This window comes from Pelobates fuscus, chromosome 1 (assembly GCF_036172605.1).
Source record: "Pelobates fuscus isolate aPelFus1 chromosome 1, aPelFus1.pri, whole genome shotgun sequence".
Lineage (NCBI taxonomy): Eukaryota > Metazoa > Chordata > Amphibia > Anura > Pelobatidae > Pelobates > Pelobates fuscus.
In genome coordinates, this window is record NC_086317.1 from 161,580,718 (window position 1) to 161,593,641 (window position 12,924).

The following is a 12,924-nucleotide window of genomic DNA, read 5'->3' on the forward strand; positions in this document are numbered from 1 at the left end:
TAGTTAAACAAAGAATCACATTTTTACCTCATTCCATTTTAAACATGAATTTCTTGGAGTTTTTTTGCCTTATACAACAGCTTTGAAACACAACTCAGGAAGAGATGCATGAGTGGTTCACTGGCTTTGCATGTCCCCAGCTAATCTATATTTGAGGGAATTTAATCCTACTCACACTGGAATTTATTCATAGGCATTTAATTGCGAGATGCTGATTGGACTGGCCGGCCTTTCACCCTGCCCTCATCCCGGCTCTTTGGTGATCTCAGCCAATCCAATGCTTTCTCTATCTGAAAGCATTGGATTGGCTGAAATCATCAATTCTGACTATGTCAGCCAAAGAGGTAGATCGGGAGCAAGGCAAGCCCTGGCAGACCCACATGGCGCTGGAAAAAAAAAAAAGTACGTTTTAACTATTGCTAAAGGGGTTAAGGGTAGGCGGGCAACCTAAATTGTGTTTTTACAGGGTCAGGACTACACGTGTTCCTGACGCTATAGTGTTTCTTTAAAGTCCTCTATAGCTGGGATGTAGTGACATGTATAAATGTCATTAAAGTGTTAAAGGCTAATCATGAAAACATTTTTCAAGGAAGAGTATTCTTTTGATTGTTAATGTAAATATTCTTTCCACCTCTGTCATGTCTGGTGTTCCCGCAGAGTTTGTGAAGGTGACTTCCTTCTGTGTCACTCTTTGTATTGCTACAGTGTGTATGTCTTCCTATTCAAGTTTTGTATGATACTTCATATGAGTATTTCTAATCTTTGACATGACACAGAAAACATGTCCGTATATGTAAAGGAATATCAAGATTAGAAGTTGAGTTCACGTTATACTTGATTGAATGTTGCTTTCTTTTTCTCCTTCTCCATATACACCATTTAGATATAGATTACATAATTATCTTGTGTATAGGTTAAATAATTATCTTGTGGCAAAGTAGTGTGTATTTAATTATGCTGCTTAGGCACAGTTATGATGAAAAGTGAAGCATGTTTCGTTGCAGCGATGAAGAACTGGAGGACACCAAGGCATTGTTATACCTTCCCATTGCTCCTGAAGTTGAGGACCCAGAGGAGAACCCATATGGGCCTCCTCCAGATGCAGTGCAGACATCTGTGACTGAAGAAGGAACAAACACAGAGAAAAAAAGGCAGGCCTCCTCTGATGGTGTTCAACCTCCAAAGAAGAAACCAAAAACGACGACGATTGAGCTTCAAGGAGTGCCTAACGATGGTGAGTTTACAAGCTGGAATACATTAGAACCCCAAAAATTAACAATGTGAAATTGTGAAATCCTTTAAAGGGAACCTATAGTCCTGGAAAAAAAACAATTGAGTTATATATATATTTTTTAAAAATGCAATCTATTATGAACTTTTTATTTAAGAATAAATTAAAATATCATGCTTATAAGTAGTAACCTAGTGTCGTCTTTTTTTTTTTATTTTTTTTTTACTCTCTGTATTGCAGCACACATTAACTGTTAATCTTTGGCTTGCTTTCTGACTCAATGATTGTATTTTTTTTTTCTCCACAATCTCTTGCAGAAGTACACCCACTGCTAGGCGTGAAGGGGGACAGTAAATCCAAGAAGAAACAGTCAGGACGCCCAAAAGGAGCTAAAGGTAAAGAGAGGGACTCTCCATTTAAACCGAAAACCTGCAAGGGGGACAGGGGCTTACCTATGGAAGCCGCAATGAAAGGCAAAGCTCCAAGTGAGCTCCCCCAGGTGTTGACAGGTAAGCCCTTTGCTTCCGTGGCTTTGGCTTCCTGCTGGCATCATTCCCTTGCACGCCGCTCTTAATCCTTTCACACCAGGTAGGAAAGGCTCAAGGAACACAAAGCTAGGAAACAGGCTCCCAGACATGAGTTTGATTCTTTAGGTTTGCTTATGCTTTTTTATGCTTTATGTTAATTTTACGTATGTTTTGTGCAAACGTAATTTTGATAATAGAAAAAATCATTTTATGTGTGCGTGTGCAAGGCTTTAGTTTTTTAAAATCTAGAAATCTGAGGAGCAAAATTAATATAAAGATTTTTAGAAATTGGTTGTGTTTATCACAAATATGTATACAATTTGGGACTTTAGAAAAAGATTGAGAATACTAATACTGGGCCTTAAAGTGTTCCTCTATCTCATCTGTGATCGGATTAAGACTAGCACTTTATCCCTGCTCCTTCTTGATTGCAGCAAATCGTTCCTCTTAATGTGATGGCAGGTGTTTTGTTTTAGCCCGTAAACATGCCCAACTGTTTTGTAGAAATAGAAAGCTTTGCATCAGTTTTGGGATTATGCTATGCTATAGAAGGTGTGATCTAATTGATTAAAAAGGTAAGGTTTTATGTTTCATAAACAGGGAGGTCAATAGAAAAATATATTACTTTCTGTTAGTGGTCTATTTTTAAGGAGATTTTACTTAAACTATCAGTCGTTCCAGCACTTCTTACTTTAGCCAAAGTATCCAGAAAGCTTTCTGTATTTGAAGCAGGTTAAATGTAGCACAGTATTTACAGGAACAGTCAAGTTTGACATTGGGTTTTGTATACAGCACATATGTTTTTACATTTAAGACCCTTTACAGTGAATTTGTGTAAGTATGCACATATTGATAATATCTACACGTTTCCCAGCTTCAGATCCATTCTTATATTTGTGAAGTGTGTTAGGTCACAAGTGACATTGTAAATTTACTCTATAAAACTTTTAGAAATGAGCAAACCATGTACAACATTGGGTGGCAGTTGTGGAGTGCACTAAGCCTAAGCCATGATGGCCACCCACCCAAAGATAAAAGGTGAATGCTGAGAGACTGCACTAGGCATTGGAAAAGCCCAGTTTTATTTTTTTTGTTGTTGTGTTTTTTTTTTTGTTTGTTTGTTTTTTTAAACTGCATAAACTATTTGAGGTTAAATGGAGGTTCTTTGCTTTATATCTACTGCACTGAGCTTTAGAGGTTGTGATGCTTAGAGAACCCCTATAAATGCAAACAGGAGCCTTATATGTGACCATAGTAACGCTTTTGAACAATCCTCCATGAGGCAGCTTCCAAAGTCTTCAGAATTACATGTATTCCTGCTTTGTTTTAAACTGAAATATATGTTATTCATTGAACCTCAGGACTTTGTAAAGCTCTGCCTCGATTCCTGCTCTTTCTGAGCTGGTGTGTGTGTGCACACATTATTTCCCAAATCTACATTTCTAAAGAGAGCCAATGATCTTCAAAGATGGAGTTTGAGCTCCCCCTAGTGCCTGCATATTAATGGACTCCTTAGAACTTGAGTGTGTCTCTCAGTGGTAGCTTTTTTGTGTGTGTTTTTTGCAGTTGTCATGCTGCATGGCAAAATTATTTGCGTTTCTTTTCATATTATGTGACACAAAACATGTGCTAAGGATTTTGTCCAACATTGAGTGGGCATCTGGATTTGCATGTCACCTTTAATATATTGATGTATTTTCCATTAGAATGGTATTTTATCTATTCAGTACCATTTGGATCGATATTCCAAGTGGGACAAGCATCTTATGTTATTCATTTTGGATTAGATTTGGTATTCGTTGCATGACAATGTTTTTCTTGTTTGATGGAGTGTTGACCTCCACAGATATGTAGGCTTGCAATGGGAGCTAAGTTTGCTTCATCATGTGGCAACCTCTATATGGGCTGGTGGAAAGATTCACTTGTGTGTCTGATATTATTTTTTACAAGCACCCATTTGGCCCAAAGTAACAGGATAATGTTGCATTTGAAGGCCAACTGCCACCTCACTCATTTGGATATAGTTATGTGGTAGCTGTGTTATGGTGCTAGTTTGCATGGTGTAACTTTTTGTGAAGATGGTTTGTGATTACAATGGCCTACTTTCATGTCTCTTGTCTTGACTTATTTGTATTTTGTGACTATGAAAAAAATGTTAAATAAGTTTGAAAACAATCTTTACTTTGTGTGGTTCTACCACTCATTTCCATGCATTCTTTTTTTGATTGTTGCAATTCTAATTACATGAATTTGAAATTTACATTTGAGCCTAACCAGTGTACCATTTAACTTTTGGATCTAACGTTCACCGTGCAAGGTAAGAAAACCACGTTGTTTTGTAAGGAGTGTTTAGTAAACAATCTATGATTACAAAAAGCACAATGTTTAAACACAAACTAAAGTGAAACTCAATATTACAACCAGTGAAAATGTATAAATTAAATAAGTATACTCTTCCTGAAAAGCTGTATTCCCCATGACTCCTCTGAATCCTCTAGAAATATAAAATCTCATAGGGTGATACACACTGAAACAGACCCTAACTGTTCAATTTTTGTTAGCCGATAGTGTCTGTTTGAGCACTTAGATGACAGAGAAACCAACATGACTTCGCTATGCATTCATGTTTAGGTGTGGGGCGATCCGATGCAAAGTCTGTTCTGTACTGAAAGTTGGTAATACCTTTGTTTTGTGTCCAGTAGGAATTATCACATCACACAGTCCACTAATTGTAATGCCTAGCTCATTTATGTATTAATTAACATGTCAAACATGCCCAAATCATAAAATGTGACGGCAGATAAGAACCATTCGGCCCATCTAGTCTTCCCAATTTTATAAATACTTTCATTAGTCCCTGGCCTTATATTAATTCTAGGATACTCTTATGCCTATCTCACGCATGCTTAAACTCCTTAGCTGTGTTAACCTTTACCACTACCCTCTCAGTAAAGTAATGCTTCCTGATATTATTTTTAAACCTTTGCCCCTCCAGTTTAAGACTATGTCCTCTTGTTGTGGTAGTTTTTCTTTTAAATATATAGTCTCATTTACTGTGTTGATTCCCTTTATGTATTTAAATGTTTCTACACTATCCCCCTGTCTCGTTTTTCCTCCAAGCTATACTTGTAAGTTTTATCCTACAATCCATGAACCAGTTTAGTAGCCCTTCTCTGAACTCTCTCTAAAGTATCAATATCCTTCTGGAGAAATGGTCTCCAGTACTGCGTACAATCCTCCAAGTGAGGTCTCACCAGTGTTCTGTACAATGGCATGAGCACTTCCCTGTTTCTCCTGCTAATGCCTCTCCCCATACAACCAAGCATACAACCAAGCATTCTGCTAGCATTTCCTGCTTTATTACATTGTCTGCCTACCTTTAAGTCATCTTAAAAATAATTACCCCTAAATCCCTTTCCTCAGATGTTGAGGTTAGGACTCTATCACATATTCTATACTCTGTCCTTGGGTTTTTACGTCCAAGATGCATTATCTTGCAGTTATCCACATTAAATGTCAGTTGCCACAACTCTGACCATTTTTCTAATTTACCGAAATCATTTACCATTTGGCTTATCCCTCCGGGAACATCAACCCTGTTACATATCTTAGTATCATCAGCAAAAAGACATACCTTACCATCAAGACCTTCTGCAATATCACTAATAAAAATATTAAAGAGAATGGGCCCAAGTACAGATCCCTGAGGTACCCCACTCGTGACAAGACCATGCTTCGAATATACTCCATTGACTACAACAGTCGGTTTCCTGTCACTCAGCCACTGCCTTACCCATTCAATATGTTGGTCGAATTTGTGAAAATATAATTGCCTTTGAGGAATTGCTCCTGATTCCTCCATAGCATACCATTTTCATACTTGTAATAACTGTAATACTTTCTAGTTTATAGTTCAAGGTACGCCAGGTTTACAAGATAATGTAGAGAGGATGATTGTAGATCCAAGTTACATTATTGTGAGGTCAATGAGTTTTTAAACTCCACACACACAAACTATTGGGTTAAACAATGCGTTTGATGTACCCAATTATTTTTTATGCTTACAGAAACATTAGAGTTATGTATTTGTAATGCTATAGTGCTCTGGTCACAATTTAGGTGAACAGGCCAGCACTGCTAGGATTAAAAATTATATTTTACTTTTTCTCCCTCGACACACCAGTCTTCTTGGTGAAGCTCTGCCTCGTTGGTCAGGATCAATGATCTCAGCGAATCCACTGCTTTACTATAGGAAAGCATTGGTAGACTAGTGCACTTACACTATGGCCTCTGAGGCTATTTGGTTAAAATAAAAAAAATGAGTTTTACTGTGCTATTTTACATAAGCTCCTCTAGTGACGGTCAGTATGGCAGCCAATAGATGCAGGTTAACCCTGCAAAGATAACATTGCTGTTCCTGCAGGGTTAAGCAGGGGACACATGGCACCCAGACCACTTCATTGAGATGAAGTGGTCTTGGTACCTATTGGGGCTAAATTTATTTAGTTACCGTATATACTCGAGTATAAGCCGACCCGAATATAAGCAGAGGCCCCTAATTTTACCCCAGAAAACTGGGAAAACTTATTGACTCGAGTATAAGACTAGGGTGGGAAACGCAGCAGCTACTGGTAAATTTCTAAATAAAATTAGATCCTAAAAAAATTATATTAATTGAATATTTATTTACAGTGTGTGTATGAGTGCAGCGTGTGTGTATGAGTGCAGCGTGTGTGTGTGTGTATGAGTATGTGTGCAGTGTGTGTATGTATGCAGTGTGTGTGTGTGTGTATGAGTATGTGTGCAGTGTGTGTATGAATGCAGTGTGTGTGTGTGTGTATGAGTATGTGTGCAGTGTGTGTATGAATGCAGTGTGTGTGTGTGTGTGTGTGTGTGTTGCAGAGCCTTGGTGGGGAGTGGGCAATTTTTTTATTTTTTTTTTTAATTATTTTAATATTTTTTTATGATTCATTTGTATTATTTTATTTAATTATTATTATTTATTTTTTATATATTTATTTTTTTATTTTATTTGTAATATTTTTTTTTTCGTCCCCCCTCCCTGCTTTATACATAGCAGGGAGGGGGGCTCCTTCCCTGGTGGTCCAGTGGCAGTTCAGTGGGGGGGCTGTGGGGGCTGCAGAGAGCGTTACTTACCTCTCCTGCAGCTCCTGTCAGCTTCCTCCTCCTCTGCGCCGGTCCGGTCAGCTCCTCTATCAGCTCACACTGTAAGTCTCGCGAGAGCCATGGCTCTCGCGAGACTTACAGTGGGAGCTGACCGAGGTGCTGAACGGACGGCGCGGAGGAGGAGGAAGCTGACAGGAGCTGCAGGAGAGGTAAGTAACGCTCTCTACAGCCCCAGTCTGTATTATGGCAATGCAAATTGCCATAATACAGACTATTGACTCGAGTATAAGCCGAGTTGGGGTTTTTCAGCACAAAAAATTTGCTGAAAAACTCGGCTTATACTCGAGTATATACGGTACTTAAATATTTGTAATATATTTATTTAGCTAGGGTGGGTAGAAGTTAGCGGGGAAATTGGGGGATTTACTGTTAGGCTAGTTAGGGGTTAACAGTAAAACTTTTGAAAAGTTTAAACAAAGTTTTAAAACAGTAAATAAGTTGTTAAAAGCTAAAAAAGTGAAAAAAAACTTTAAAAGGTAAAAAAGTTTAGAAAACTTAACAATTACGTATTACCTCTACACTTGGTACAGGCTAGTGAAAAAATTATACCACGCTAAAGTTTAAAATATGTAAAATATGCCTTTTGAAACACCCTGGGGTGTCTTCTTTCGGAAATGGTATGCCTTTGTGAAGTAATTGGAAAACACAACCTATTAAATTGCAAAGTGGGGCATGGACCCAGCGGAAAAATTTAAACTTAAATGGCTGTATCTCAGGCAACATATGAAGTATAAAACCGTAGCACACATAAGGTTTGCTAAATATACAGTACAAACTCACTGTGTGTGTGTCAAAAAGGGCAGAATAAATGCTTATTACCACTACACTTGATACAAGCTAGCGGAAAAATGATCCCACGCTAAGGTTCAAAATTTGCTTTTTGAAATACCCTTGGGTGTCTTCTTTAAGAAATAGTATGCCTTTTTGGGGTAGTTGGAAAAAGCAGCCTGCTAACATATTTCAAAATAGAATACAGACCCATTAAAACCATCCATGTAAATTCACACTTAAAAACCTGAACTTGTCACGTCTCTTTTACAGCACTGTAACTTCACAAAATAGTGACTAGGTCATACATTGTGTATATTGTTTTACTCCGAAGAGGTAACTGAGCATAGTTAGGGGGAATTTCTGACAGTGGCACTTATTAAATGTACGAAATACCCAGCGAAAATGCAATATGTATGTAAATAATTTTAATTGTTTTTTTCTCACCACAAAATTTTAAAAAATTGGTAAAAAAAAAATGGTGGCAAGTTAAGGTATAATATATGCCTAATAAGATACCCTGGAGTGTCTGCTTTCTCAAATGGAAGGCCTTTGTGGGGTTATTTGAACAGTCAAATGGCTATAATGCCACAAATTCAGACATCTGACCATCTATGAAAATTCCAACTATAGAAACTGAAATAGCATGGTCTCCTATATAGTATTGTAGCTTCACAGAATAGGGGCAAAGGTATACAATTGGGCTATCGTTGTACTCAGCAGATGTAGCTGAACACAATATGGGGATCTGTACAGGGATAGCACACACTAGCTTTACGAAATACACATTACAAAAACCTTGTTATATGTGAATATGCAAAAATAGAGAAAAAACACAATTTTACTCCAATATTTAGCAGAGATTGGCGGCGAAATGGCCACGTAAAAATTGTCAAAATAACCTTAGTTAAATAGCCTGTGATGTCTACTTTATATAAATATATACTTTTCTGTGGCAATTTTGTTTTTTCTGCAATGGGTATTAAACTTCAAAGACAAACATACCAACTTCTAAAATTGTATAATATATGTTGGTACAATAAATGAGAGCGATGCAAATTGCAGTTGAACCCGCAAAAAATGCTTGTGCCCTTAAGGGTATGTCCAGCTTCTGGAGCTGTGTCCTAAAGGGGTTAATTTCCCAGTTGCTTTGTCAGTTTATTTTGGATCAACAGCAATAATACAGATATGTGCCACACTAAATATTATTTTGTAATATTTGTTATTGTCTAACCTAATCTAGTCCTAAAGTTTGCATTTATCTGACCTTTATAAGAATATAATTTAAGAACTTTGGTATACTTTATATGCAAGGATATCTAAGTGCATTGGGGATAAAACAACTTTTCAATTTTTTCAAAAATCTAATCTCTATACTTGCGACATGGTGGCAGTATTCTGTCACAATTTATGTTAGTGTTTTAGTTTCCCGAACTTAGCCATGTCTCTGTAACCCATATTAGCATACTTTTGTCACCACTTTTCTGGTGGCTGTATCTTTTTAGTCATTTCACCTGTCCTCAAAGCACATTAGGCTGTAGGGGTCTCTAATGGGCCTGGAATGAAGGATCTGCAGAATACAGTTTGTAATATTGCATCCTAGACACCTGCATCTGTGTTTGCTGTCACCATGTGTGTTAATTTAATTGTATGCTTTGCTTTGGCTGCTTCATCCCTTCCAAACCTTTTTTGTTTCCAATCTCTTTTGTAACAATGTTTTCTTATATCTCTTTCAGGAGGCAGTGCCATCTCAGATCTCCTGTAACCATTCAAGCTATGTACGTCATACATGGGCTTTCACTGGACCCCCCATGGACAGCATATTGGACATTTTACAGATTCAACATCTTTTTAACCGTGACATGGGAATGTCCCACTCAGAACTGTCTGATAACAGTGTTGCGTTGTTGTCCTCTAATAATAATGGACGGAGGCAGCTGTTTTGTGAATATTTGATAAATGTATCACTTTTACAGTCAACTCATGTTAATCATGTTCTAGACTTTTGTGTCATGAGGAGAAAAGAAAAAAAACTTCTTCTATTTTTATACTTTTTTTTTGTGTCCCCTTATTTTATTTCCTTTTGAACAGTAACGTTTTAGGCTCTTGTATGTAGACATTTTCTGCTTAACAATTGTCACTTAAAGTACATCAAAAGATGTGCCCAATCCTAATAGAATAGCTAAACCAACTAGGTTATGCTGCACATCTATTGGGAAAGAATAAATTAACGTTACCTGGCCTTTTTTATTACATTGTTTGTTTAATCGTTCATTTTTATGTGTAGATATATTGTTGATCCCATGGATTTCAGTTCTACCCTAACCTCTGGGGAAATAAAACTGCCTTTTTTTTTTTGTCTAATTTTCTGTCCAGCTTTATGAAATGACATTTTGAATTGCTTGTTCTTCCTAGAGTTATGTATGATCACATCTGTGCATAAATTTGAATCCATATTTTTCAGGGAAGCAAATATACCACCGTCATAATGGTAAGAATTCTAACAATGCTGCATTAAATAACATTCAGGCTGGAGCTGACTTTCAATTTTTAATGGAACAATCCAAGCACCCTAACCACTAAAGCTCGTTGTAGTGTTTAGAGTACCTTGTGCTCTTTCATGGTCCATGGTCAGTTGCCAAACATGAAAGCTTTTGTAAGTGCTTTCAGCCAATTCATACCTCCCAGCACTACCAGGTCTAGCTTAGTGCCGGAGCTCCCAGGTGTCGGGCAGGTTGTAGCGGGCACCCGTTTGACTCCAGGTAGGTTTCAAACTGTTCTCAAACATTTGATTACTGACATTGGCAAGGCACAATGCCAAATCTGACACCATAACCACTAAAGTAGGCTGTAGTATTCATATTGCTTGGAGTGTTCTTTTAAGGTATTGTATATTTTAATAACATTTTTTTAAAAAATGCACTCAGTTTTCAGCTTTCTGCAGTGAGCTTTGCCCAGACTAGGAATTAACTAATAAGGTCTCACTCAATCCTGGATTTTCCATTATTTAAATGGAGTATGAAAAATCGCTCATTAACCCCTGCTTTGGGAGGCTTATGGGAAATGAAGTTCATAATGTGCAGAAAATGTGAACTGCTTGCCGTGGATTAAATATTAATATTTTAATTAATATAGAATAATAAAACTAAGTTACAACATTAATATTTCTTATCGTTCTTATGATCAAATGTGTGGATAAAAAATCCCCAAACGTTGTCATATTAAAGGGACACTATAGTCACCAGAACAACTACAGCTGTAGTTGTTCTAATAAATATATTCAGTCTCTGCAGGCCTTTTGCTGTAAACACTGCCTTTTCAGAGAAAGGCCGTGTTTACATTACAGCATGGAGATGCCGAACTTTGCCCATAGAGATGCATTGATTCACTGCATCTCTGATGAGATACTGTGTGGCCATGGCAGAGTTTGCATCCACCCCCTGCCTCCATGGCTGAGATAATCAGTTCTGATTATGTCAGCCAAGGAGGTGAAGGGTAGAGCCAGCAGAAGCGGACCCATGTGGCGCTGGAAATGGGGTCAGATGATGCTCCACCACAGGGGTATCCAAAAGTAGATCTCCAGATGTTTTGCAATTCTAGTAAGGTGTGCTGCTTTCTGCATAGGTCTCCATCACTAGTGGTAATCCATACAGCGTGTGTTGCGTGCACCCACACTTATCATATCATTTTGTTCAGGAGAAACAGGGCTTTCATTTCGCATCAAATATTAGTATATTAAACAATTTAAAATGAATAAAATATAATAAGAAATTAAGAAATGTTATTTTTTTAGTTCTGCATGCCATTTTAATTGTGAATGTCACAATTCTGTTGTCTGTTACTGCAATAAAGTACGCATTTGTATTCAGCAATGTTGCATGAACAGTACGCCCAATGTACAGGTTTTATGGTGTTTTGGAAAGTTACAGGGTCAAATATAGCACATTACATTTTTCAGTTCATACATATTGAAATTTGCCAGACTGGTTATGTTGCGTTTGAAACCAAATGGTAGCCCAGGAATGAAAATTACCCCCATCATGGCATACCATTTGCAAAAGTAGACAACCCAAGGTATTACAAATGGGGTATGTCCAGTATTTTTTAGTAGCCACTTAGTCACGAACGCTGGCCAAAGTTAGTGTGTGAAAAATGCAAAAACATTATTTGAACACTAATTTTGGCCAGTGTTTGTGACACTAGTGGCTACTAAAGAAAAGTCTGGACATTTTGTAACATTTTGGGTTGTCTACTTTTATAGAAGTAATTCTTATTCCTGGGCTACCATGCAGTCTCAAAGGCAACGTAACCAATCTGGTGAATTTTAATCTGTAAAAACTAAAAAAAATTTAACATGTAACATTTGACCCTGTAACTTTCCAAAACACACAACCTATACATGGGGGTCCTGTTTAACGTGTGAGACATCACTGAATACAAATATTTGTATTTTTATTGCAGTAAAAGCAAACTGTATTATGACATTCACAATTAAAGTGGCATGCAGAACTAAAACATTTTTTAATTGTTCACATTTTTTAAAATATTTTATTCATATTAAATGATGTTTCATAGCTAAATATTTGATGTGAAATGAAAGCCCTATTTCTCCTGAATAAAATAAAATATATATATGTGGTTGCACTTAACCCCTTAACGCCGTTATGGCGTACCATGCCGTCACGCATTAAATGGGCTTTAAAGCCGTTGCGACGGCATGGTACGCCGTAACGGCTTAAGCCCCCAAGAAGAGAGGTGTACTTACCTCCGCCGCGATCCTCTTCTGAGGGGCTGCCTGAGAGCCCAGGCAGCCCCCTTCCGGCAAATGAGGCCCCCGGGGGCCATGTGATCGCTCTCAAAGAGCGATCACATGGCCCCCTATAGCTGGCTGTGGATCTGCCAGCAGGGGGACTGTCTGAAATATCAGACAGTCCCCCTGCTGGTAGGAGGTGTAAAAAAAAAAAAAATTAGACATGTGTAAAAATAAAATAAATATATTTATATATATATATATATATATATATATATATATATATATATATATATATGTATATATATGTATATATATATAATATATATACATATTATATATATGTAACGTCATTCTAAGTGTATTTTAATATTAAATATATATATATATTAAATATATATATATATAAAATATGTATATATATAATATATATATACATATTATATATATGTAACGTCATT

The 12,924-nt window shown here is 37.1% G+C and overlaps 1 protein-coding gene across 5 annotated transcripts in view; it reads left to right on the top strand.

Moving 5' to 3' along the window:
* The window catches only part of LOC134608562 (retinoblastoma-binding protein 5), a 33,625-nt gene extending 23,548 nt beyond the window's left edge, over nt 1-10,077 (top strand). Inside the window, exons 12-14 of one of the 5 annotated variants that reach the window (XM_063451463.1) lie at nt 990-1,234; nt 1,549-1,730; nt 9,450-10,077. In XM_063451463.1, the coding sequence (XP_063307533.1) occupies nt 990-1,234; nt 1,549-1,730; nt 9,450-9,800 (778 nt within the window). In that variant the 3' untranslated portion in view covers nt 9,801-10,077. Of the gene's footprint in view, nt 1-989; nt 1,235-1,548; nt 1,741-9,449 lie in introns of all 5 variants that reach the window. The other 4 variants (XM_063451473.1, XM_063451480.1, XM_063451490.1 and 1 more) reach the window with 4 other exon arrangements.
* The last annotated feature ends 2,847 nt before the right edge of the window (nt 10,078-12,924 follow it).